The sequence below is a fragment of the Durio zibethinus genome, chromosome 15 (assembly GCF_047325235.1).
Source record: "Durio zibethinus cultivar Kanyao isolate XHJ-2024 chromosome 15, ASM4732523v1, whole genome shotgun sequence".
Lineage (NCBI taxonomy): Eukaryota > Viridiplantae > Streptophyta > Magnoliopsida > Malvales > Malvaceae > Durio > Durio zibethinus.
Window position 1 is genome coordinate 19711395 of NC_143176.1, and position 23154 is coordinate 19734548.

General features: G+C 26.1%; 1 protein-coding gene across 1 annotated transcript; it reads left to right on the forward strand.

Annotated features, from left to right (window-relative positions):
- The first annotated feature begins 20445 nt into the window (after nt 1–20445).
- On the forward strand, nt 20446–22807 carry LOC111301234 (succinate dehydrogenase subunit 6, mitochondrial-like). The gene is made up of 3 exons (XM_022896766.2): nt 20446–20805; nt 21460–21562; nt 22396–22807. Exons 1-3 carry the CDS (start codon nt 20620–20622, stop codon nt 22548–22550), a joined length of 444 nt encoding a protein of 147 aa, XP_022752501.1. The 5' UTR covers nt 20446–20619; the 3' UTR covers nt 22551–22807.
- The last annotated feature ends 347 nt before the right edge of the window (nt 22808–23154 follow it).

Consider the following 23154-nt stretch of genomic DNA (forward strand, 5'->3'; position numbering starts at 1 on the left):
AATTAAATATATAATTATAAATTTGATCTTAATCTCTTTTTATTTTATAGGCTTTATTCAAATCGTAATTAAATTAGTCTCAAAGCTGGTTTTAGACCGCATTCATGTTCTAATTAACTTACTAGTTAGGTGTAAATTAAGCTATAGGATACACTCATAATCACTTTTAATTAGCATAAATCTTATGTTAAATTGACTATGTTGTTTATTTTTAACATTTATCAAGATTTTAGGTGGCAAAAATAAAGAAAAAAAAAACATTACAAGCTTCGAGCATTAATGTTGAGCTCAAGCAAAGGTGCAAGATTTTTTTTTTTTTAACCAATTAATCGAAAGAAGCATAGAATTTGTTTGGTTTTTTTTTTTTTTCAAGAAAAACGTAAAATTTATTTAATTTTAAGAATATAAGAAAGAGTGATTAGAAAATATGAAACTAAAATATTAGCATCATCATTCATAATATTTAAATACTCATAACAAAACATAAAGGCTTCATAATACATTAGTTCCTCGACCTTCCATTTTATGATAGATGTAGAAATATCAAATACAGATAAAATAATTTTAAATAAATATGACAAAATTTTTACAACAAATTAAAATAGAACAGATAAAATACATAACCAAATAATTAAATAAATCAATATAAAATTAAGTCAAATTTACAAACAGTAAAACTTAAGCTTGAGTCCAAATAAACGTACATATTATTATCCAACCGTACCAGACAAATCTTCATCTTTTCAATTCATCCGTATAAAGGGATTATTACATAATAAGTAAGACATAAAGTACATCCACAATAAAATGACATAAGATGAAAAAAGAAAAACTTATATCTTGTACAACGGAAAATTAAATTAGAGATCTAGATAAATGAAATTAATTAAAGTGCTTCAACCATTAAACTTCAATGAAAAAACCCATGTGAGATCAATAAAATCATTTAAAAGAGTACCTTATTAATTCCATAAAGAAAGTCTTTAAAACATTATGCAATTCCAACTAGGAATGGCAACGGATCGGATCGGGACGAGTTTTTGTTCGTCCCGAACCCGATTTGATTTTATACATGCAAAATCTGAATCTGATTTGATCTGACATTATATAAAATTATATCCGATTCGATCCGAAATTAATAAAATATTATTTTTAATATAAATATAAAATTAAATATATATCAAAATATATAAAAATAATTAAAAAATTATTTATATATATATCGGGTTGGATATGATCGGGTTTGCCTAAAATATGATTCTGATTTTTTTTTTCATGCCACCCAACCCGACCCGATACCCTATTTTCAAAAAAAAAAAATTGACCCTAAAATGTCCGGTCAAATCAAAACTCATCGATTTCGAATTTTTTTACCTTCTCTAATCCCAACTATATAATTAGCATAATAATAAATGAGTCGACCTTTCTCTACAAGAATGGACAAAAACTGCTAATCTCATTCTTTTGCAAAGAAGTCAACTAATTGCTTCCAATGACCTATTATGGGGATTGTAAAAGGATTCTTTATAATATGAGGTTGAGGAAGTGTTGCAATTCAATGAATAACATAGAAAAAATAAATAGAGGATAAAATGGAGGATTATTGGTTAGACTCTCAAATATTTAATATATATATATATATATATATATAAGAGATCCATTTACATTAGTGCAAATGTTACATTTTTTTATCTTTAAATCAAAATAATTAAACGTAAATATTATAATTTTAATTTTAATTTAATGATAAAAAATATGTAATGTACACTAATTTAAGTGAATCTTTCTATATATATTTGAATAGAGAGTTAGGATGTTGAAAGTAAATTGTTGGAAACAAACAAAGGATCATGATATATAATATTTCATCTATGATAGTACAAAAAGATCATTAAATTAGATACCCATTTAAAATTTAATATGATGTCAAAAGTCTGAGTTGTCTCATTGTTGTTCCATTTGTAATAGGTCCATTATCCATGTCTATTTTAAACTAGACTTTTCAAATAAATTTAAAGTTTCAAAAGAGGTAAGTCGAGTATTGGCCTAAACCATGCGAAAATGGTAATTTTGATACTTAATTAGTCAAACAGTTCAAATTAATTGGAAATTACCCAAATTAAATATTAAATTTCTAAGAAAAATGATTAACCTCAAGGTCATAATGCCTGTGTATGCATGTATATATTAATTATGGATCCCTTAAAATATATAATATAATCGTCTGATGTACATATATTTGTAATTGATAGTTTGTTTTGTAGATAGGCTTGTTATTAAATGCTGTGTAGGAACCAAAATAAATTGCAACTGCCAAACAATTGTAAATGAGAGAGTTAAATTCTCTTTTGCATTTCATGGAAATTGCAGCCAATGTCAACCATACATAATCACGATGCTCGATCGATCATATGTTTTTTATGCAATTGAAATTCTGAGAAAATAAATTCAGGTACTTGACAAGCGTGCCATCCCTGATGTTAAATTCAATTAAAGGAAATTGTTGCAATATTTAGAAAGAAAGGAAAACGCTCATGGATTATCTTCCATAAACAATCAACCTACAAAATGTAAAATGTGTGCGTCATAGATACCTATTTCGTTTGGAAGTTTTTTCGAAATTGAAAATGGACATTCAACTATAAGTCAAGTCTGATTGTGAAATATTGGGTCCAATATGATATTTTTAATTTTAAGTTTAATTTGATTAATTTGATTAAATTTTTTATTTAATGTTACTTTTTTTCAAAAAGTCAAAAAGTAAAAAAAATATCAAAAGTAAAAAAAAAATGGAAAAAAAAATAAAATAAAAAAAATATAAAATTGTTGTGAAAAATGAAATTGGTGATTTAGTCTCGGATTTGATCTTGGGCTTAATTTAAATAAAATCAAATCGTAGAGAATCGATTCATGGAGAAAATAAAATTACAATCACAGATTTTGTGGAATTGGTATTTTTCAAATTGGACAAATATGAATCCCTTTTTAAGGATTCGAATCTGCAAATAACGAGGGGGAAGAAAAAAGAAGCAATTAGAACATAAAATTTTTTGGATTTTAAGTTTTTCTAAAAGTTTTTGAGAATCTCGTTTTTAGAAATTTGATTTCTCTGGAATTTTGTTTTTTAATTTGTGAATTGTATAGGGATTTGGGAAATATTGATTTGGGTTTGGTTTTTATTTTTGGATTAAATTTCTAAATGAGGACAAAAAGGCAGAGAGAAGTGTACAAACAATTGGCAGTGTAGATGTTTTTTGTGATAAAAATTTTGTTTTTTTAGGAGTTAATGGGAGTGTGGATTTGATTTTTTTTTTTTTTAAAGGTATTTGAAGGATTGGATTGTAAAGGAAGAAAAAGATTAAAAATCTGATTTTTTTCTTTCTGAAATTTTTTTTTTTGGAAATGATGAATTTTTCAATGAATATTTGAAGAATTCAGCGAGGTTTTCCAAAACCCAATGATTTTCCGGAAAATTTCTTAGTTCTCATCATACTTTTCCAGAAATCGACCGAAATTCAATCAATGCTCATTCAGCTAGAGAGAGAAACAGGGAAAAAATGGAAGAGAAAGAAAGGAAAAAGAAATTTGAAGGGAAAAAGGCTTTTTAAAAAAAAAAAACTTTTATATCGTAGCCAAATGATGCTATTTTGTTTTAAAGGAAATTCCCAAGATTTGCGTATTTTGTCGTGACTCGACCTAAATCGTACCGCATGACCCAACAACCTGCAATCTTCTTGAGCCGAGTGAGCTTTCAAGCTGAGCCTTGAGCGGTGCCACATTCAGCCACTTTTGTGTCTTCAGTCAACTTTTTCTCCAACCACCAAGTCAAGCTAGATTTTTTTGGTATATTTTTATTTTTATTTTTATTTATTTGTTTTATTTATTTGCTTCTTTGTTTTATTTTATTTTATTTTTATTTTTTATCCATTTATTTGTAGATTTTTTTAAGATAAAAAACATTTTTGAATAAGTAAAAACTGAAAAAAAATTTTAAAAAATGATTTTTTTAATAAAATTGAATTTTACCTATAAATTGGAAGGTAATTTCATTTTTAAATAAGATTTTATCAATATATTGAAGAACCTTATGATTTTTAATTAAAAAATATATTTTTAAAAATCTTATCAACATATTGGAGGATAATTCTTGACAAAAAATCTTACCAACATATTAGAAGATATTTATAAAAATAAATTGTTTCTTTTTAAAAATTAAATATTGACTAATTATCATAAATAATCTTTTAATTAAATGAGGTAATAAAATGTTCTTAAATTATTACCAATATATTTGAGTAATTTAAAGAAAATTTTCAATAATAAAAATTTTTGGTGAATTTTAAAAATATTTTAAGACATAGATAATTCGAAATCAAATTGATACCCTCTTTTGAATAGGTGTTGTGAAGTCGTTATAACATTCCTTACGTATAATCATACTTCCAAGCCTAAATCTGATTTTGTAGACTAGAATATAGTATTTAAAGATACCTAAGTCAAGTTTAGAACTCCTCTTTAAAATAAACAAATTCAGTTAATTGACTAATCGTACCTAAATAAAAAAAATTAATGATAACTCCTAAAGTCTATATCTAATGATAAATCCATAATTTATATGTTATGACATTTATCACTATGCTAATTAGGTACAAATAGAATACTTAGGAAAACAAATTAATAGTCAAACTAACACATGAAAAATATACTATTAAAGTTATAAAATTCCACAATTTGAAAGATAGTAGAGAATTTGAAATTAAATTCAATTGGTTCACATAATTATTTTTAGAAAATAATATTCAATAGTTTTAAAATCAAATTCCAATATCTGCAATTACTTCTTTTATGCTTATATTACAATATATTTTATAAAAAAAATATATAGCATTTCACCAAAATCATGCATCTCATTAAGCAATTTGAATTACTTAGTAAAATCGCAACAGAAATTATCAAAATTTAAAGAACAATACAATTTCTCGCTATAATATTTTTATGGAAAACTTTGAAAGCAATGAGTTAAAGTTCCTTTCTAAATTACCAAGATTTGGTAACTATATAGTTGTTTTTATGAAAAATATTTGTATATTACACTGGTAATTGTATGTAACTAATTCTGAAAGACAATAAGCTATGTAATTGAAACCTCTCCTAAATCTTAATTAAGAAAGAATTTATTTTTAAAATATTATCAATGAATAAATTTTATATATTGTTAGTGAAACATACATCACATCTCATTAATAAACAATTTTTAAAAAAAAATTTGAATGTTTGCTCAATAATGAGCTCAAGCATTATACGGTACACTGACAATTAATATAATCTAAACCCTAAGCCCAACCTAACGTTCTGTGCAATTGTTTAAACTTTGAGATCGATTTGGTGATCCGATGACATGAAATCAGAACTTCTTCAACCCTAGTGGTCCAAAGATTCAAATAGTGATCGATCTACACCTAAAACCTTATCCTTAATATTGAATGGTTCAATGAATGACCTCCTATCTTTCACTCAAGCCAAAAAAAAGTTTGTACTTGCTAGTTCATGAAGAAAGATTGTTTGCAAATCTTTCATATGAGACGACATAATTAATTTTGCTTAAGATACAAATGATGAAGAGATACTAATTGTACGTTAGCATAGTGTTGGCTAGTTGATGGGTCACTTACATCTCTCCATTAAGATTTAGATACCATATAGCTTCAAGCACAAGTTGACATTAATTAATATGCTAATATTCTCAAAATAGTACCCTCTTTTGTGTTTATAAAAGCATAGATCCGAATTTTTAATCCAGCTAGCTCGAATCCTCACTTTGTGTTCCTTTTTAAAAATATGTCTGAATTATGCGTATCAAATTTACTTGGTGGGCAAGTTAAATGACTTATAAATAGAGAAAATTTTTATAAGATAAGATATGATAGAAAATGTAAAAGGAGTTGGACACATCTTATGAGACTAAGAGAAAGTGCACATGAGTGTAAAGAAATATGTTTGGGATCAGATTATTAAAAATCAAGTGAGAGTCGTACTCATAGAGACCGAGTGAAAATGCCCATAGATGACCAACGAAAAAGCTAATAAATTTATTTGGGATTGATTTCTTTGTTAAACGAGATTGATTAATTTGTTTGAACGTTACGTGTTGATATAAATGTAATCTTTTATAATTATTGGATTTTTTTTTTTAATTTGGACATAAATCATATGTTGAGTGTTAAATTAAATTAAAATTTTATTTTTTACGTAAATAATTTATGATTCGATTTCACTTTCGTATGCTTAAATGATTAATTTATTATAATTTGGCTTAACAAGAATTTGGATTAAATTTTAAAAAATGTTGGATTTTGCTCAAGAGATATTATATGAAGTTAAGGGTAACAAAATGATTTCCAAACAGGGCGAATCCAAGACAAAAATAAATACCAGCATATAACCGAACTTCGAACAATCAGAAATTTGATGGGAATCCTGTAATTGACGATTTCATCAATTTGAGGCATCGTTTTCAAGGTTTCCATTTGATTTTGGAGTGTTTTACGTACGTAGTTATAATTCAATTATTATTAAATTTAATTATTAATTAATTAGGTCTGCATGCAATTTCTTGCGGCTGAGGACAACTCACTGTCATTAATGGCTAAGGATAGATACCAAATACTACGTTCAATTGAAAGTTCTTTTAGAAAATAATTAAAGGGAATATTAATGCATCTAAACTTGTGATTAGCAACCTCTCAACCTATCCACCTAAAAAGATAGAAAAATATATTATGTTCTCTCAAGTTAATTAAACATTCATGTTATATATTAAGGATAATTTTAAATTTTGTATTAGTTCATGAAGAAAGATTGTTTAAATCATGTTTAGAACTCAATCCGACTTGACTCGTCAAACTTAAAAGATTAGTTTAAAATACTTTAAAACATGAAAATATAAAAATTGTATGATTTTAAATGTATTTTGGAATTAACATTAAATAAAAAATAAATTTTATTAGTAAAATAAAATTTCAAACTAAGTCCAAATTCAAAACTCGTGCCGAAATCTACCATTTTTATTTAAACAAAATATTAAATTTATTTTTTAATTTTTAATTTTTTTAATTTTATTTTTTTGAAAGTTTTTGTATTTTTTTTCAAAAGTTACCATTTTTATCTAAACAAAATATTTAATTTAATTCATTTGATTTTTCACAATTTTTATAAAATTTTTCATATTTTTTAATTTTTTATGTTTTTTCATTAAAATTTTATAATATTTTATGTTTTCAAAGAGAGTTTTTAAAGTTTAAAGTTTCTTTACAATTTTTTTTATGTTATTCGAGTAAAGAATTAATCAAAATAAAAAACTCTTCACACTTCGTTATTTCTCTATTTTATCTTAAATCTGTTTCTCTTCCACTTCAAATAAACCAAAACAGAACAAATTGCAAAAATTTGTATCTTCTTTATAATTTATTTGTTTTTTATTTAAATATTAAAAAATAAAGAAAATTTTATAAAAATTCCAAAAAGTCAAAAACAAAATTTTAATATTTTGATTAAATCAAAAGGTAAATTTGAAAAAATAAAAAATTCAAAAAAATATTTTTACTTAAAATTAAAATATTAAAAAATGTTCATTTAATATTTTTAAAAAAACTAGAAACTTCCTAAAAAAATTCAAAATATTGAATTTTTAAAAAATTAAAACCTGATTTAAAAAAATTAATACGATTTTTTTAAATTAAAATATTTAAAAATATATTAAATTAATATTTTAAAGATATGAAAATTTTCTAAAAGAATTAGAGATTTGATTTTTTAAGAAATTAAAAAAAACATGATTTTTATTACTAATTGTACCAACATTATTAGTTTCCATTTGTACAAGAATAAGATTTTATGAAATTTTATTAGAATGACTAAATTTTAAGTTTTATATTAACACAAAAACTATTTAGATAATTTAATAATTAATTTTATATTCAAATTGCCATATTAGCAAGTTAACATTATGTCAGTGAAATTAATGTCAACGTTATTAAGTCAATGATTACGTCAATATTTTTAATGACAAAAAATTAATGAAATTAATAATTAAATTAAAATTAATAAATCAAAATAATATAATAACTAAATTTGTATGAATTATAATATAAAAATTAAATTTTAAATTTTCGCAAAATACAAAAACCTTTTATATAATTTCACCAAATAAAAACTTAGTAAAATTTTTAATTTCCACCGTTCTTGAAATATATATATATAAATAAATAAATATAAATATAAATAAATATATAAATATATATATATATATATATATATATTGAGAATACCAATTAAATCAATTATTCCTGCTGTTTTACGAATGACATGAAAATGACATAAAAACTTACATTTACGCATGCCAGGCTTCAGGTCTACTTTTTTCTTCCTTTATGTTTTTTTAGTAAGGATTAATATAATATTTAAAAAATATATTTATAGTAAATTATATTATATTTTATTATTAAATTTGATGAAAATAATAAATTAAATGTAATTTTTTTAAATAATATTTTAATTAACTTTAAATCATAAGTATAAACATCCGTGAATCAATTTTTTCAAATATATAAGAATAAATACCGAATGGAGGAAGTGCTTGTGGTTTGAAAGGAACACTACAATTCCTAATACACCCAAAACATCTTTACAAACAACAACACGTCTTGCCAAAAAGCATTTATTTTTAATTTTCAATTTCATCCCATCATTCATGGAAATGCCCATATTCGCCATGTCATGGGCTTCGGGGCCAATTTTGTATTTATTTATTCAATGAATTAAAAAAAAAAGAAAAAGAAAAAGAAATTATTTTTTTTAAGTTTTGATTTGATTTGATTTGATTGAAAAACATTAATTTTAATGAAGAAAAAGTGAACAAAAACTAGAACAAGGGGAACAGATTAGAAAGGCAGATATGAGCAACCAAAAGATCACAAAAAATACGTCAACTGCCCACACCATGCACAACAGTATTTCATGAAACTGCCCCACTTTCGACATGAAAAATCCTATTGTAACATAGTTTGCTTTTCTTTCCACCCAAATGCAATGTATATATCAGCTTGTCAGCTAAATGAGTACCGGGAACAAAAGCCCTTTTTTTTTCCCTTTCAGTTTCATTTATGCACACATTTCCTAATTTTTTATATGATTCAACTTGAAGACAAAAAAAAAAAAAAAAAATTCATGTACTGAAATTTAATATTTTTTATATTGGGTGAACATATCATGTGGCAAAGAAAATAACATATTATGAAAAGTTATTGCATAGCTTTTTTGGTGTAAGATAAAAAGTTTTGGGACCAACAAGTAATATGATCGGAAGGTCATATATGATATTTTCTTATCCATTATATAATGCCGATTATGTTATTTGGGGTACGTCAACGTTATTTTACAAAGATCAAAATCTTAAGTGAAAAAGAAAAAAAAATGAGGAACCCCTTCGAGTAAACTTCAAGAGTCTGAAATATATTGTTCGTCAATATACAAAAATGTTTAATTTATATATATATATATATATATACACACACCAACATTTGATCCCAAGTCTACGTGCTACGTAGAGTTCATTTGAGGAAGTGATTAATGGTGAAAAAGATTCTTTCGTATCACAATTACATGATTAAACCCTTTCAAATGAACCCTTTATCTTCTTTCTCATGTTTTTCGTCTACCAAAAACAGTTTTTTAGTAGCCTATTGGATCAGGCAGCCCATACAACCTGTTCCCTAATGTGCAAAGATTGTCTGGACACATAAGAGCTAAGGCCCAAGTATATATCCAGATTACTGGACCTTTTATATGTATGTACTCAAGCAATGCTTGAAAGGTAAGACAGCAGGGACTTCAGTGGTATTATAACAACGTTCCTCCAAATAAAGACTGCGAGTTTTGGGTAGCAATTCATTGTCGCAGGTCCATTTACTCTCATATATATTGGAATTATACCCAAAACAAACTCATTCTGATCAAGCTTGCCATCTCTACAAAGATTCAATACCTGCTTCAGGTAGGGGGTAAAGCTGCTGGTACTAGTTGCCCAATACAGCCCAGAGGGAAAGCTGTTACCGGTTTTAGAGGGTAGTGAAAGGAAGGTTGTCACTTGTCAAAGCAAAGCAGTCAGCTGTGTCGAAGACAGGGACAGCTAGCTATGGCTAGGGAGTGTTCTCATGCCCTTTGTTGCAGTTTACAATTTGGCTTGAGTTTGGCAGTTCTTTGGCTATACGAAGAATAGCTTGGCATACTGAATGTGGCCATCTTCTCTCTTTCGGGCTTTGTTACCACTTCAAAAGTTGGACTAGTTTGAAAAGTTATAATATAATATAATATAATTATATTATAATTATAATATAACTAAATAACTTTAGTATTTGTTTTTAGTAATAAAATTGAAATAATTATCATAATACTAAACTAAATTGAAAATGTAAATTTAAATTCAAAAGCAAATAAATATAACAAAAATTTTAAAGTGAGGTTTTTTTAAAAAATAAATATCCAATTTTTCTCTATTTTGATTTTCTTTATTTAAAAGTTTTTTTTCTAGTATTTTAGTGCCAAGTCATCATCTTTATTCATTTTTATATATTTTTTAAGTTTTCATCTCTAGAGTATCATTTTCATATTTTACATTTTTTCTTTTTTATTTTATGCTTTTTTTTAGTCATCTTTTTAATTTTTTTAGTGGTGGATTTTTATCTTCATTTGTATGAATGTGGAAGATAATTAGTCATCATTGAACTCATTCAAGCTTTTAAGTCTCATCTATTTGCTACTAAAAATTTAAATTCTTAATTTTGACTAAAAATCAAATTATCTTAAAATTATTGTTGCTTGAAATAAAGTAAACTATATAATGTTCTCTTTTCCATCCCTAACTTTTTATTATTAGTAGTATATCATATATTTTAATTTAAAAATAGTATGTACCCAAGAAAATAACTTATAGATAATTTTTATGATATTTTTTCAATAAGTTTAGATTAATTTCTTTTTCATTTTAAATACGTCATTAAGGAAAATAATTTTTCATTTAGTTGTTACCAATGTTGCAAAGGATACCATACAACACAATAATTTATTTTACTAAGGAGTTCAAGTTAATAAGGAAATAGAACAATTTACTACTAAATTTTACATTTATTTATTATTAAATTATGAATGATTTACTATTAAGCTATCAATAATTTATCAAATTATCAAAGATTTATTACAAAGTTATTAATAATTTACTATTAAATTAATATTAATTTACTACTAAACAATTATCAATTTACTATTATAACTGATTTAGCACAAAGTTATTGATAATTTAACGCTAAGTTCATAAATTATAATTTTTCACTAAGTTAACACTTATCATTAATTTAATATTAAATTATAATTTATTTATTATTAAATTATCATTAATTAGCTATTAAGTTACCAATAATTTACTACTAAATTAACAATAATTTATCACTAAGTTAATACTGATTTCATACGTAGTTATCATTAAATTTTGTCATAATTGGTTCACAATTAAGTTACAACTGATTTAGTATTGAGTTATTAATAATTTACCACTAAATTTAAACTGATTTACTACTATCACAGTTCACAAATTTACTACTAAGTTGAGTTTTAATGTATTAATAGTCTATACTTGTCCCTTTCTACCTTTAAAATCTCTATTCACCCCTAATCTTTCATATCTAATTTTTTCTTCTTTGGAGCTTCTAAAATTTATAATTTGTTTTTTTCTTAATTGTATAGTAAATTTAATGAGTTGTTAACACTTTTATTTTTTTAATTTATATACGTAATTTAACCAATTTTAAATGTAAAAATATTTCCTTAAAATTTGCATTTATCTTTCTAATCAAAGCATGTTGACATTAACTATTATGTCTTATTTCTTTTTTTTAGTCAAAACAATTTCTTTCCACGTTGATAAAATATAATTAAAAAAATTCAATTGGTATTTATGTTGTGCATATAATATTTATATAATTTAATTTCCTACGATCCTTATGTTTTTGTTTTTGAAACTCATAGTTTTAGTTTTTCAAGGTTGTATAACTTTTGAACTTTTTTTTTTGTAAATTATTAGTTTGATTTATTTTAGTTCATTATTAATTTATGTATGTAATACTAATTAATTATATTTTAAGTTACTAAAATTTGTTAAAATTTATCAAAATTATATCAACATATTATCAAAATTTTGTCAAAGATTACCAAAATTGTATCAATGATTATTAGTATTATATCATTAGTTACCAGAATATTATCAAAGGTTACCAAAATTATATTCAAGATTACCAAAATTTTATTGAAGTTACTAAAATTATTTTAACAATTACTAAAATTATAACATAAGTTAAAGAAATTGTATTAATAATTACCAAAATTGTATCATAGGCTACTAAAATTTCATTAAACGTTATCGAACTTTTAACAAAGATTATCAAATTATATCAAAGTTTTATCAAAATCAAAATTATATGAAACGTTATCAACTTATATCAAAGTTTATCAAAATCAAAATTATATAACAAATTATAGAATTATGTCAAAAGTTACTAAAATTATATCAAAAGTTATCAAAACAATTTCTTGGGTTACCAAATTAAATCTGTCATAACATATAGATCCGTAAATCTATAACTAGACTTAACAAATGAATGGAGTCACCACCAATCTTTTTTACTGTGTTATTGGTCGCCTAATGAATATATCCTTTTAAGGAGCTTCTAAGCTTGACTAAAGGTCCCTAAAAGAATATGTTCAAGTCTACAAATTAAAATAGGGTTCAAGAGTTCAGTTACATATGGAGAAGGTTATAACACCCCCTCATGCCCATATGAAAGATAGTATCATATTATTTTAAATTTATCCTAAGGCCTTGATTCTAATGGTTTTTAAAATTTAATGTTCAAATATTGAAAATAATTCTTAAGATTCTCTATCAATCTGGTAGAACTCTTAAAAATATTTTCTCACCTTAAGAGTATTCAAAATCCTATTTGTTTTCTTGAAGATGCTCCGTCATCGAAAAGTTTTTTTTATTTTTTATTTTTGAAAAATATCTAATTATTCTACCATTTGGGCTAAATTAGAAATATTTTTCTTTTTTGAATTTTTAAAATTTTCACCGTTTGGGCTTATTAGAAATTGTACCATTTGGGTCAACTTAAAATTTTTTTTTATTTTTTGAAAAAAAAATAATATGACAATTATTTTTATTAAAATTTTATTTAAATTCTTCCATCATTTGGGACAAATTTAAAGAAATTTCTCACCTAGAGATTTCTTAAGAAATTTACCATTCGAAATTTATAAGAATCTCATCATCGGATAATTATCAAATATTTTCAACGAAAAATTTTATTTGAAAAAGAATACAATTACTTTTATTGAAATTTCATTTAAATTATTTCACCATTTGGGACAAATTTAAAGAAATTTATCACTTAGAGATTTCTTAAAAATTTACTATTTGAAATTTCTAAGAATCTCATCCTTGGGTAATTTGTATTTAATTTCAAAATTTTTATTAATATTTTTTATTTTTTTGTTTGAAAATAAATATTAATTATTGTTATTGAAACTTTATCTAAATTATTCCACCATTTGAGACAAATTTAGATAAAATTTCTCACCTAAAAATTTTATAGAAATTTATCATTTGAAATTTTTATAAATTTCATTATTGGATAATTATTATTTATCTCAAAAAATATTTTTTTTATTTTTTTATTAAATTAAATCATGCAAAAATACTAAAAAACAAACACATAAATAAATAAAATATCAAAAAAATAACAAAAAAAATGAAACAGCTCGGCTTAGCGGCTGAAATTCGGCTCGACTCGAGACAGAAACAACGGCTCGAAAGCATGACTCGGAGGTGTGGCTTGGCTCGATTCAGCTGGAATGGATTGGCTGAAACGCGGGTCAGTGGAGTGGGTCGTGATCGAGTCGGGTTGGTCCGAATGGAAATGCACGGATTTTGGGGGTTTCTTAACACCAAAACGATATCGTTTTACGATGGTATAAAAGGCTAAATCTCAACTTTTTTACTAGATCCCCATTTTTCCCTCTCTCTCTCTCTCTCTCTCTCTCTCTCTCTCTTCCCATTTCTTTTCTCTTCTCTTCTCTTTACAAACCCAGAATTCGATTGAATATTTCACCTAAAACTAGAAAAACACACCGAAAACTGAAAAATAACATAAAAAAAGATGAATCTCGTAGAGAAAGTTCATCAGAATCTGAAATTTTCCAAAAAAAGATTGCCAAAAATTTCAAAAAAATTCCAAAGAATTCTAGGATTGTTTCTGCTCTTCTAAACACTTTTTTTTTGCTTTTGTTTTCTATGTGTTCTAATCTGTTCCTCTGTATGGGTATTTATGGGCTGTGATTAGAAGAGTTTCTAATCAATTCTAAGCCCACCCTTGATAAAAACTCCTAAAATCACCAAACTTATCCTTGTAGAAATTGAAACCAACTGGGATTGTGCCAGCTCCCTATTCATGGCAAGATTCATTGTTTGTTTTTTTTTTTTATTATTTTGATCACCATCATTATCTCATAAAATAATAATAATAATAATAATAATAATAATAATAATAATAATAATAATAAAAAGATAAATAATCAAGATAAAATTCAGAATAATAACAAAACAAAATCAATAATATGAATAAATAAAATAAATCAATAAATCATTGGGCTAATTTGACCCCATTAGATCAGGCCCAATTGATTCGAGCTTAAATTAAATTGGATGTTTATAGCTATTCTTTTTTATGCATTTCCTTTGCATCAAAAATTACGTAAAAACGTAGACACCCTGCACGCGATCATCCCAACATACTCACTCTTTTTTTCTTTTTTTTTTTGAAAAAATTAACAAAGCTCCTCTAAACAAAAGCTCAACGACTTTGAAAAATAAAAGGCCCCTCTAAACAGAGGCTCAACGACTTTTGAAAAATAAAAAGCTCCTCTAAACAGAGGTACATTAACTTTAGAACATAAAAGGCTCCTCTAATCAGAGGCATAATAACTTTTGAAAAATAAAAGGCTCCTCTAAACAGAGGCACCACAACTTTGAAAAATAAAAAGCTCATCTAAATATAGGCACAATAACTTTGAAAAATAAAAGGCTTCTCTAAGCAGATGCTCAATAACTTTTGAAAATAAAAAGCTCTTCTAAATAGAGACATAATAACTTTTGAAAAATTAAAGGCTCATCTAAGCAGAGGTATAATAACTTTGAAAAATAAAAGGCTCTTATAAACAAAGACATAACAACTTTGAAAAATAAAAAGGCTTCTCTAAGCAGAGGCTCAACGACTTTTGAAAATAAAAGGCTCCTATAAATAGAGGCACAACAACTTTTAAAAAATAAAAGACTCCTCTAAACATAGGCATAACAACTTTTAAAAAATAAAAGACTCCTCTAAACAGATGCACAATAACTTTGAAAAATAAAAGGCTCCTTTAAGCATACGCTCAATGACTTTTGAAAATAAAAGACTCTTCTAAGCAGAGGCTCAACGACTTTTGTAAATAAAAGCTCCTCTAAATAGGGCATAACAACTTTGTAAAATAAAAGGCTCATTGACAATCATGTCCAGATGAGTCATAGATCGTGACTGAAAAAATTTTAGGAGAATATGCCCAAGGGTCTTACAAATCATTCATAATATTGAGAAATATCATTTTCCAAGGATTAAAATCTTACTTCATAAGTTTTTTCTCAAACGAGAACTAGAAACTTTTTCATCGAAAAGTCTTCACATATGTCTTCTTCGTGTAGGATGTTGAAATATTCCTACTTCCTAAATCCACGCACTAGACCTTCTCAAATGCAGTATATGCTATGCACTATATAATTAGAGATGCAATGCATGCTATGCAAAATGTTGATTAATTGAAGTATTCAAGTTTTCAAGCTCTTTTTTTAGGCTCAAAACCTTTCAATCTTCAGGTACTAAGACCAAATCAATATAATTCTCAATCATCCTTCTCATTTAATTTCTATTTTTTTATTTTAAGAAATCTCTTTCTACATTCAATGTCATTATCAAGAACTGAACATTTCATATTTGCCTTTATCACTCTCAACCTTTCCAAGGTGATGTAGAAATCTTTCATGCTTTTATTCATTTATCAATCATTATTTCAATTTCAAAAAGCAAGAATACAATCACATATTTCTTCCATTGTAAGGTAGTAAAGAGAAAAGAATAGGAATGGTTAGGAAATAATCAACAAAAAGAGAAACATAAATAATGAAGTGGAATAACTTTTATTGACAAAAATGATAGCAAACTTTGGCTAGTGGGAAAAAAAAAGAATTCCAATTACGAGTATGGGGAGACAATGCCCAAAATAAATAATCAGACAATCATGATAACATATCTTGAAGTCTTTTTCAAAAAACTCAATCATTTGATATACTTAACAACTTAGAGCTTCTCAGAACATGCTAGCCTCCATACTAGTGAATTTTTAAATTCGATGCTATATCTTCTTTATCTAAGTCACTTTTTCAGGTTTTCAACTTAGATAAACCCTATTTGACTCAAATTGCCCTTTTGGGGTTTGAGTCAAACTTTTTTTAAGCCATTCTTATCAATCTTGTTCCTCTAAATCCAATGAAAAATCTGTCAAGATGTTCAAAATCGTGCTACAAATATTTATGTTTGGTAAGCTTCCATCATAGAGGGGTTTAAGCCAATTTTTCAAGATCATCAAAACCCTACGATCCAAGAATCGTTGTTGAAAATTTTTCTTAGAAAAAACATTGGTAAAAAGAGGCAGTTTTCAAAGTTTGTTGATGGCAAGTTAGCCCATTCTATTGAGATGTGCATCGTCTTCGATAGCATCTCAAGCTTAGCCATTACTTTCTTAACAAACAATGTAATTTCTTCAAGACTTTTCTCAATATTCTTCCTTTTTTTAGCAGCATCAAACATGGCATTGATTTTTGGATCAACTTCATGAACATTTAAAAATAATAGTTTTATTAAAATTAGATAGTGGTAGATTTGTATCATATATTGACAAATTTGTAATAGATTTTTAATACACTAGTTTAATTTTTTTTTTCATATGGCCACAATATACTACAATTGTGACAGAAAAATATGACAAAATTAATAATAGATTTATATTTTTTATTAGAATGTAATAAGAAATAGTGACAGAATTAGTAATAGTATTTCACATGGGTGACAAAAATTATAATAGATTTAGTGATAATGTATGAATATTGTGACTAAATATTGTGACAATTTTTTAATATTGTGATAGAATACTATGAGAGAATATTGTAGCAATTTTTAAATTTTAATATTTTAAAAAACTAAAAAATTTATAAAAATTCAAAATATTTTTTTATTAAAGGGACTAAATTTCAATTTTTATGCGACTACAGGAACTAAATTTTAAATTTCGTGCAAGTATAATGATTAAATTTTAAATTTCGTATGAGTATAAGGATAATTTGTATCATTTAACACTGATTTCATCAATACCAATTGCCACATCAGCAAGTTAATACCACATCATTGAAGTCAATGCCACATCATTAAAGTCAACACCACATCAGTATGGTCAATGGCAACGGCAGCTAACTTAACGGATATCAACTAATACTATTATCAATTAGACCAACATTATTAAATTAAACTAGTATGAGGATCTGATTTCTTCAGAATATTATATAAGAATTAAAGTTCAAATTCTGTATACGTATAAGGACTAATTGCATAATTTGGCCTATAAGAAAATCATTAGTAGCTCAATTTGGTTGCAAGTTCTTGGAATTCATTAATATTAATTATAGTAACAAACTATTTTTAGACAAGAAATGCATAACTATTCTATTATTTTTAATAATTTACTATTTTTATAACAACTAAATAGACAAACATCATATAATTATCTCACCTTAAAAAACTTTAGTAGCTTTAAAAATAAGAAGGCTAAAGTATGCAATCAAAGTGCGAGAATATGAATTAAGACAATTAATATTCATTTTGCTTTAATTTAAAACATTGAATTTACTTGGTCTTAAGTTTTTTAAATTGTAATTTTTTTTGGTATTTAACTTGAAGAAAAGAAAATTAGTGTTATTCACCATTGAAATTTAAAACACATGCAACTCTTGACTCATCTTGTGTTATTATTTCATTTATAAAATTAGGTTCCAAGTGTTTTGTTTTGTTGTTTGATGTATAATGTAAGTTAGTTAACATTAATGAAAAAAAAGAGTAAAAAGTAAAAGTGTTTGTGCAAGCATGCAAACCATGGATTTTTCGCATTATTATCTAAGCTAATAATGACTTTTTGCCAAATTATTTGACATTATTATCCAAGGTAATAATAATTCTATTTTTATTTACAATTAATTGTGTTTAAATATAAGTCTAGCAAAAATATTTTAGCCATATTAATTAATTAATGTATTAATTAATTCTACTATGACTATCACTTAAAAAATTACTTTTAATAATAAATAAATTTTGTAAAGATATAAATTTTTAATTTAATAAATTTTAAATGATATTTTAATTGATCACTTTTAATATTTTTGGAATTCACACTTTTATTTATAGATAAATGATTTCTAGAAGTTTATTTATATTTGATATGCATTATATTACGTAAAAACAATAAAATATTACATATAAAATTAAATTTTGATTATTAAAATTAAAATTTTAATATTTTACAATAAATCACACTTACATTTAGAATCTTCATTCAATTTTTTACTTTTTAATGGTTAGAAGAATTTTGTTTCTTTTTAATACTTAAATTTATCTTTCAAATAAAATACAAAATCTGATGGTTAAATACTCAATTTAAGACTAAACTCTTAGAGTGATGCTTAAATAAAGAGTAAACCTTCTATTTGAGTTAAACTAAAACCAAATGTTTTCAGGTTGTAAGAAATAAGGACTTTTTGTGACGAAACTTTGTACATACTAGACATGCACTGTCAACTAAGTTGTTACAGTGACAAATGATTAGAGAAAAAAAATTATCAAATATAATGACAGTTGAGTTTTTTAACTCCACAAACATGATTAAAACGGAAACACAAGTCTTTTATATATTTAAAAAAATTAATTTTAAAAAGAAATAAAATGCATGTTATCATCTTAATTTCGTTTGTGAAATTAAAAAACTTCACTATCAATATATCAAATAATTTCTCCTAGGGAAAAAAAAATTATCACTGACAGTGAAATTTTTTTAAATCCACAAATGAGATTAAGATAGAAACACATGTCTTTTATATATTTAAAAAAATTAATTTTAAAAAATAAAACGTGTGTCATCATTTTAATTTTACTTGTGAAATTAAAAAAAACTCTATTATCAATATATCAAATAATTTCTCCTGAAATCATCAAATATGCAGTATTCTTTTTAAAAATATTCTTTTATTTCAATCATATTCAAAATAATCAACTAAGTAAAATCCCAAAAACCCATGTATAATATCTGGTCTCATGAAACTCACCTCAACACCTTTCTTTAAAACTCAAACTCAAGTTGTTCTGATCAGATATTGTGAGACAAACTCTAGGCAAAGCATTGCATTATAGCTAAAAAAATTTAAAAAAAAAAGAAAAACAATGGTTTATTTGAAATCAAGCTAGTTTTTAGGCAAGAAAAAAGATTGATTTGGATGAAAGTCCAAACAATTTTACAAATTCTTTAATGGAAGAGAGATAAAAAGGTTTTTGATAAAGAGAGAAAATTGAGTTTTGATGGAAGAGAGAAAATGATGAGAAAAGATAAGACATTTAGTTCATCTGAAAAAAAAAAAAAAAAGAGATTTTGACAAGAGAGATTTTTCATAAAAGAGAGAAACACATTTTTTTCAATTTTAATCTTTTTTTCTTTTTTTCCCCTATAAACTCAGTTAATATGATTAATTACCCTAAACTAACCCTAATTATGTTAATTAATCATACAATTATTTCTAAAAAATGTATATTTAAATGTGTCGTGCCACATAATTAAGAAATAACACTTGACTCTTACACATCATGTAAAAAATAGTAAATGATTCATATAAACGCATTTTAAAGACACGTTTTATATACATACACAATTTTATCACGAAAAAATTTTATTTGTTATAATTTGAAAATGTTTGATTTCAATTTAAGTCAAACAAAAGATTAAATCTTAAGTAGAACGTCAACCTAAAAGTTTTATCTTAAATTAAGCTATCTATGACTATGAATACATTAAATATTTAATAATTCTGATATAAAAATGATAAGATGAAATTATAATTCACAATATGGAATATTAAAATATTAATGGTTTTCTCTAATTAATTAACACAGTTATAATTGAAATATATATTTTACATGTGAGAATCTGATTGGTGAGTGCACCAAAACCACCTAAGCCATCATTGTACATGATCCAAACCGCACACTCATCTAAAGGGAAGAAGGCCAAGGAATCTGACTGCGAGAAAGCGAGAGATCAAGAAATTCGATTTATAAGATAAAAAAAAAAAAAGGAAACAAAAGAAGAAGAAGAAGAGACGAAAAGGAAATGGGAGAGTCATCATCGGAGTCATTCTTGAAGAAATACTGGGAAGGATACAAAGAATTCTGGGCAGAGCGATTTCCATTCACTGATATCTATTCAAGATTCATTAACCGTGAAGAGTCTCTTCCTCCCTGGTCTGAATCCGATGTTGGCGACTTCATCGCTTCTGATCCGGTTCATGGCCCCACCGTAATCATTTCTTTCTTTTACACTTTTTGGTTTTCATTTTTGGATGCTTTTTCGTGTTTGGTTTCTTTGATTTACTTCAAATTTTAGCAAATTTAATCCTTTTTAATGATACCCTTTTCGTTTTTCTTGTTTTCCTATTGATTTTTGCTCTCAAAACAATTCCTGTATCTGAGTTTTTCTGTAGGTGGATCAAGTTTAGTTTTTTATAGCTATTTTAATCATTTTTTCCTGGTGCCCTTTTCGTATTTCTTTTATTCTTCCTGGTTTTCAGTATCAAAATAGTTTATTTTCCTCTTCATGTACAAGCTTTTGTTTTGACTGTTGTTGTTGTTGGATATTTCTACCATCGAGGGAGTTTATAGGTTAGAATTGCAAATTTCATCGTGTTAATATACATGAACATACTTCCATCTCAGCGCTGTCCTTCTATGTGATTTTACCTTAAGTCTTTTAAAATGTTGAAACTTGAAGTGAAAGTGGGATTTTTGTTAATTGATTTAAAGTTTATTGGGTAAGTTATAGTAAAAATATTGAATATCATCTCCATAAGGTAGCTATATGCAGATAAAGTTATTGTCTTTTCATTGCAGTAGGAGCAATAGTGCAGCATACTTTTGCCTCAAATTGCTTGATTTCATTTGTTCCCTTTCTCAGTTGAAGATTGCTAGGGAAGCAACAAAGATTGCCTTAGCAGGAGGTGCTATTGGAGCAGTCTCAACTGCTGGTTTTGCCTGGAAATACTCAAGGAGTTTGCATGGTAATTTACTGCTTATTCTCTTTGGTCATATTTTTTATGCTATAAAGTAGTTGGATGAAAATTCAAAATCTAGTTTGCTCTGAATATCAAATTTCCAGTTTCTTTAATAATTAGGGGAGAGTACGGGTGGAAGCTCCTTTTGTGGATTGCATTATTAAGCCAATATGAATATGTAAAACTATAAAGAATTCAAGCTCCTTTGCCCTATTGCATTATTAAGCAAATATGTATATATAAAACTAAAACCTTTTGTGGATTGCATTATTAAGCCGATATGAATATATAAAACTATAAGGAATTCATATATGATTTCAAATCGGTAGTCAAAGAAGTTTATGAGGCAATGGTAAGTGCACAAACCGTCCACTACGCTGAATCCCAATTGTTTTCTATATTCGTCCTCCTAAACTGATGATCTTTAGTTTCTTAGAAGTTCTTTGTCTGTTGATGGCCTCTCTAGGTCTAACTGGTATCTTTCTTTGCTGTTTTGGAAGCACTATTAGTGCTAGGATGGTCCAGCTTGTTCCCTGGCTTGTGGTTTTCTTTTTCTTTCATGCTAATTTCTTTCTTTCTGTTTTGTCTAAAGAGAATTACTAATCGAATTAAAGTAGATCAGTAGGAGAAAAAACGAAATATTGAAGGAGAAAATACAATTTAGCTTGGTATTCTGTGTTCAAGAACACGAAAAGACATGAAAGAAAAAGAACTTTTGTTCATTCACAAGAACTTCTAGTTTGCTATTTTTGCAAGTCAGAGTTAGAACTTGGTTTGACTGATGTTATAAGACAAAGGGAAGTTATTTTAAGTTTCTCACCCCTATTTTTTTCTGTCAGGTGCTGGACTGTCTTTCGTAGCAGGAGCTGTCTTTGGTTGGACATTTGGACAAGAGATTGCAAGCCACTGGTATCAACTCTACAGGTTGGACACAATGGCTGCACAAGTCAAATTCATGGAGTGGTGGGAAAGCAAGTGTCAGAGGCGGTCTTGAACTCAGTATTATGTTGAAAGCAGCACCAAGTCTTGGTTTCCATTTGCTTAATAATGGCGACATGTTGAAAATGTAATGTTTGGTTCGATGCTTTGGCATTTTGTTAGAAACTTTGCATTTGAGTTTGAAGGATTTTCACTCTCCTTTTAGAAGCAAATTGATGAAATCAGTTGTTTACAGTACTTGTACCAATAAGTTGCTTCACTTTCTGTAATGGTTGTTGATGATAGCAAATTTGCTTCTATCCTTTTTGACAAGGTTATTCGTAAACGTTCAAAGAATTTTTCTTGGTCAGGAGCATTAACTTAAAGAACTTTCAATCTTTTACAACAGTTGAACAATCTCAAGGAATTGTTCCATTAAGTAAATTTGGTTGGAAATTCAGGTTCAACCTGCTCAAGTAGTGCAAGTGTTGCATATTACAAAATCTTTACGGTCGGTACAGAAGTAAGAGGCGTTACATCATCTGAGGAGCAGTATATTGTTTGGTATCTGACCATTCCACTTGTATTTTCATTAGAAGAAAAACTAAAATTTGGAGAGAATTGGCAATCTGTATGCCATTTCAACATTGTGGGCGGGTCACCATTTGCTCATCGCCTCC

Coding starts and splice junctions, on each gene's coding strand:
- LOC111301234 (XM_022896766.2), top strand. CDS start 20,620: ATGGGAGAGTCATCATCGGAGTCATTCTTGAAGAAATACTGGGAAGGA. Junction 20,806..21,459: donor ATCCGGTTCATGGCCCCACC/GTAATCATTTCT, acceptor TCCCTTTCTCAG/TTGAAGATTGCTAGGGAAGC. Junction 21,563..22,395: donor ATACTCAAGGAGTTTGCATG/GTAATTTACTGC, acceptor TTTTTCTGTCAG/GTGCTGGACTGTCTTTCGTA.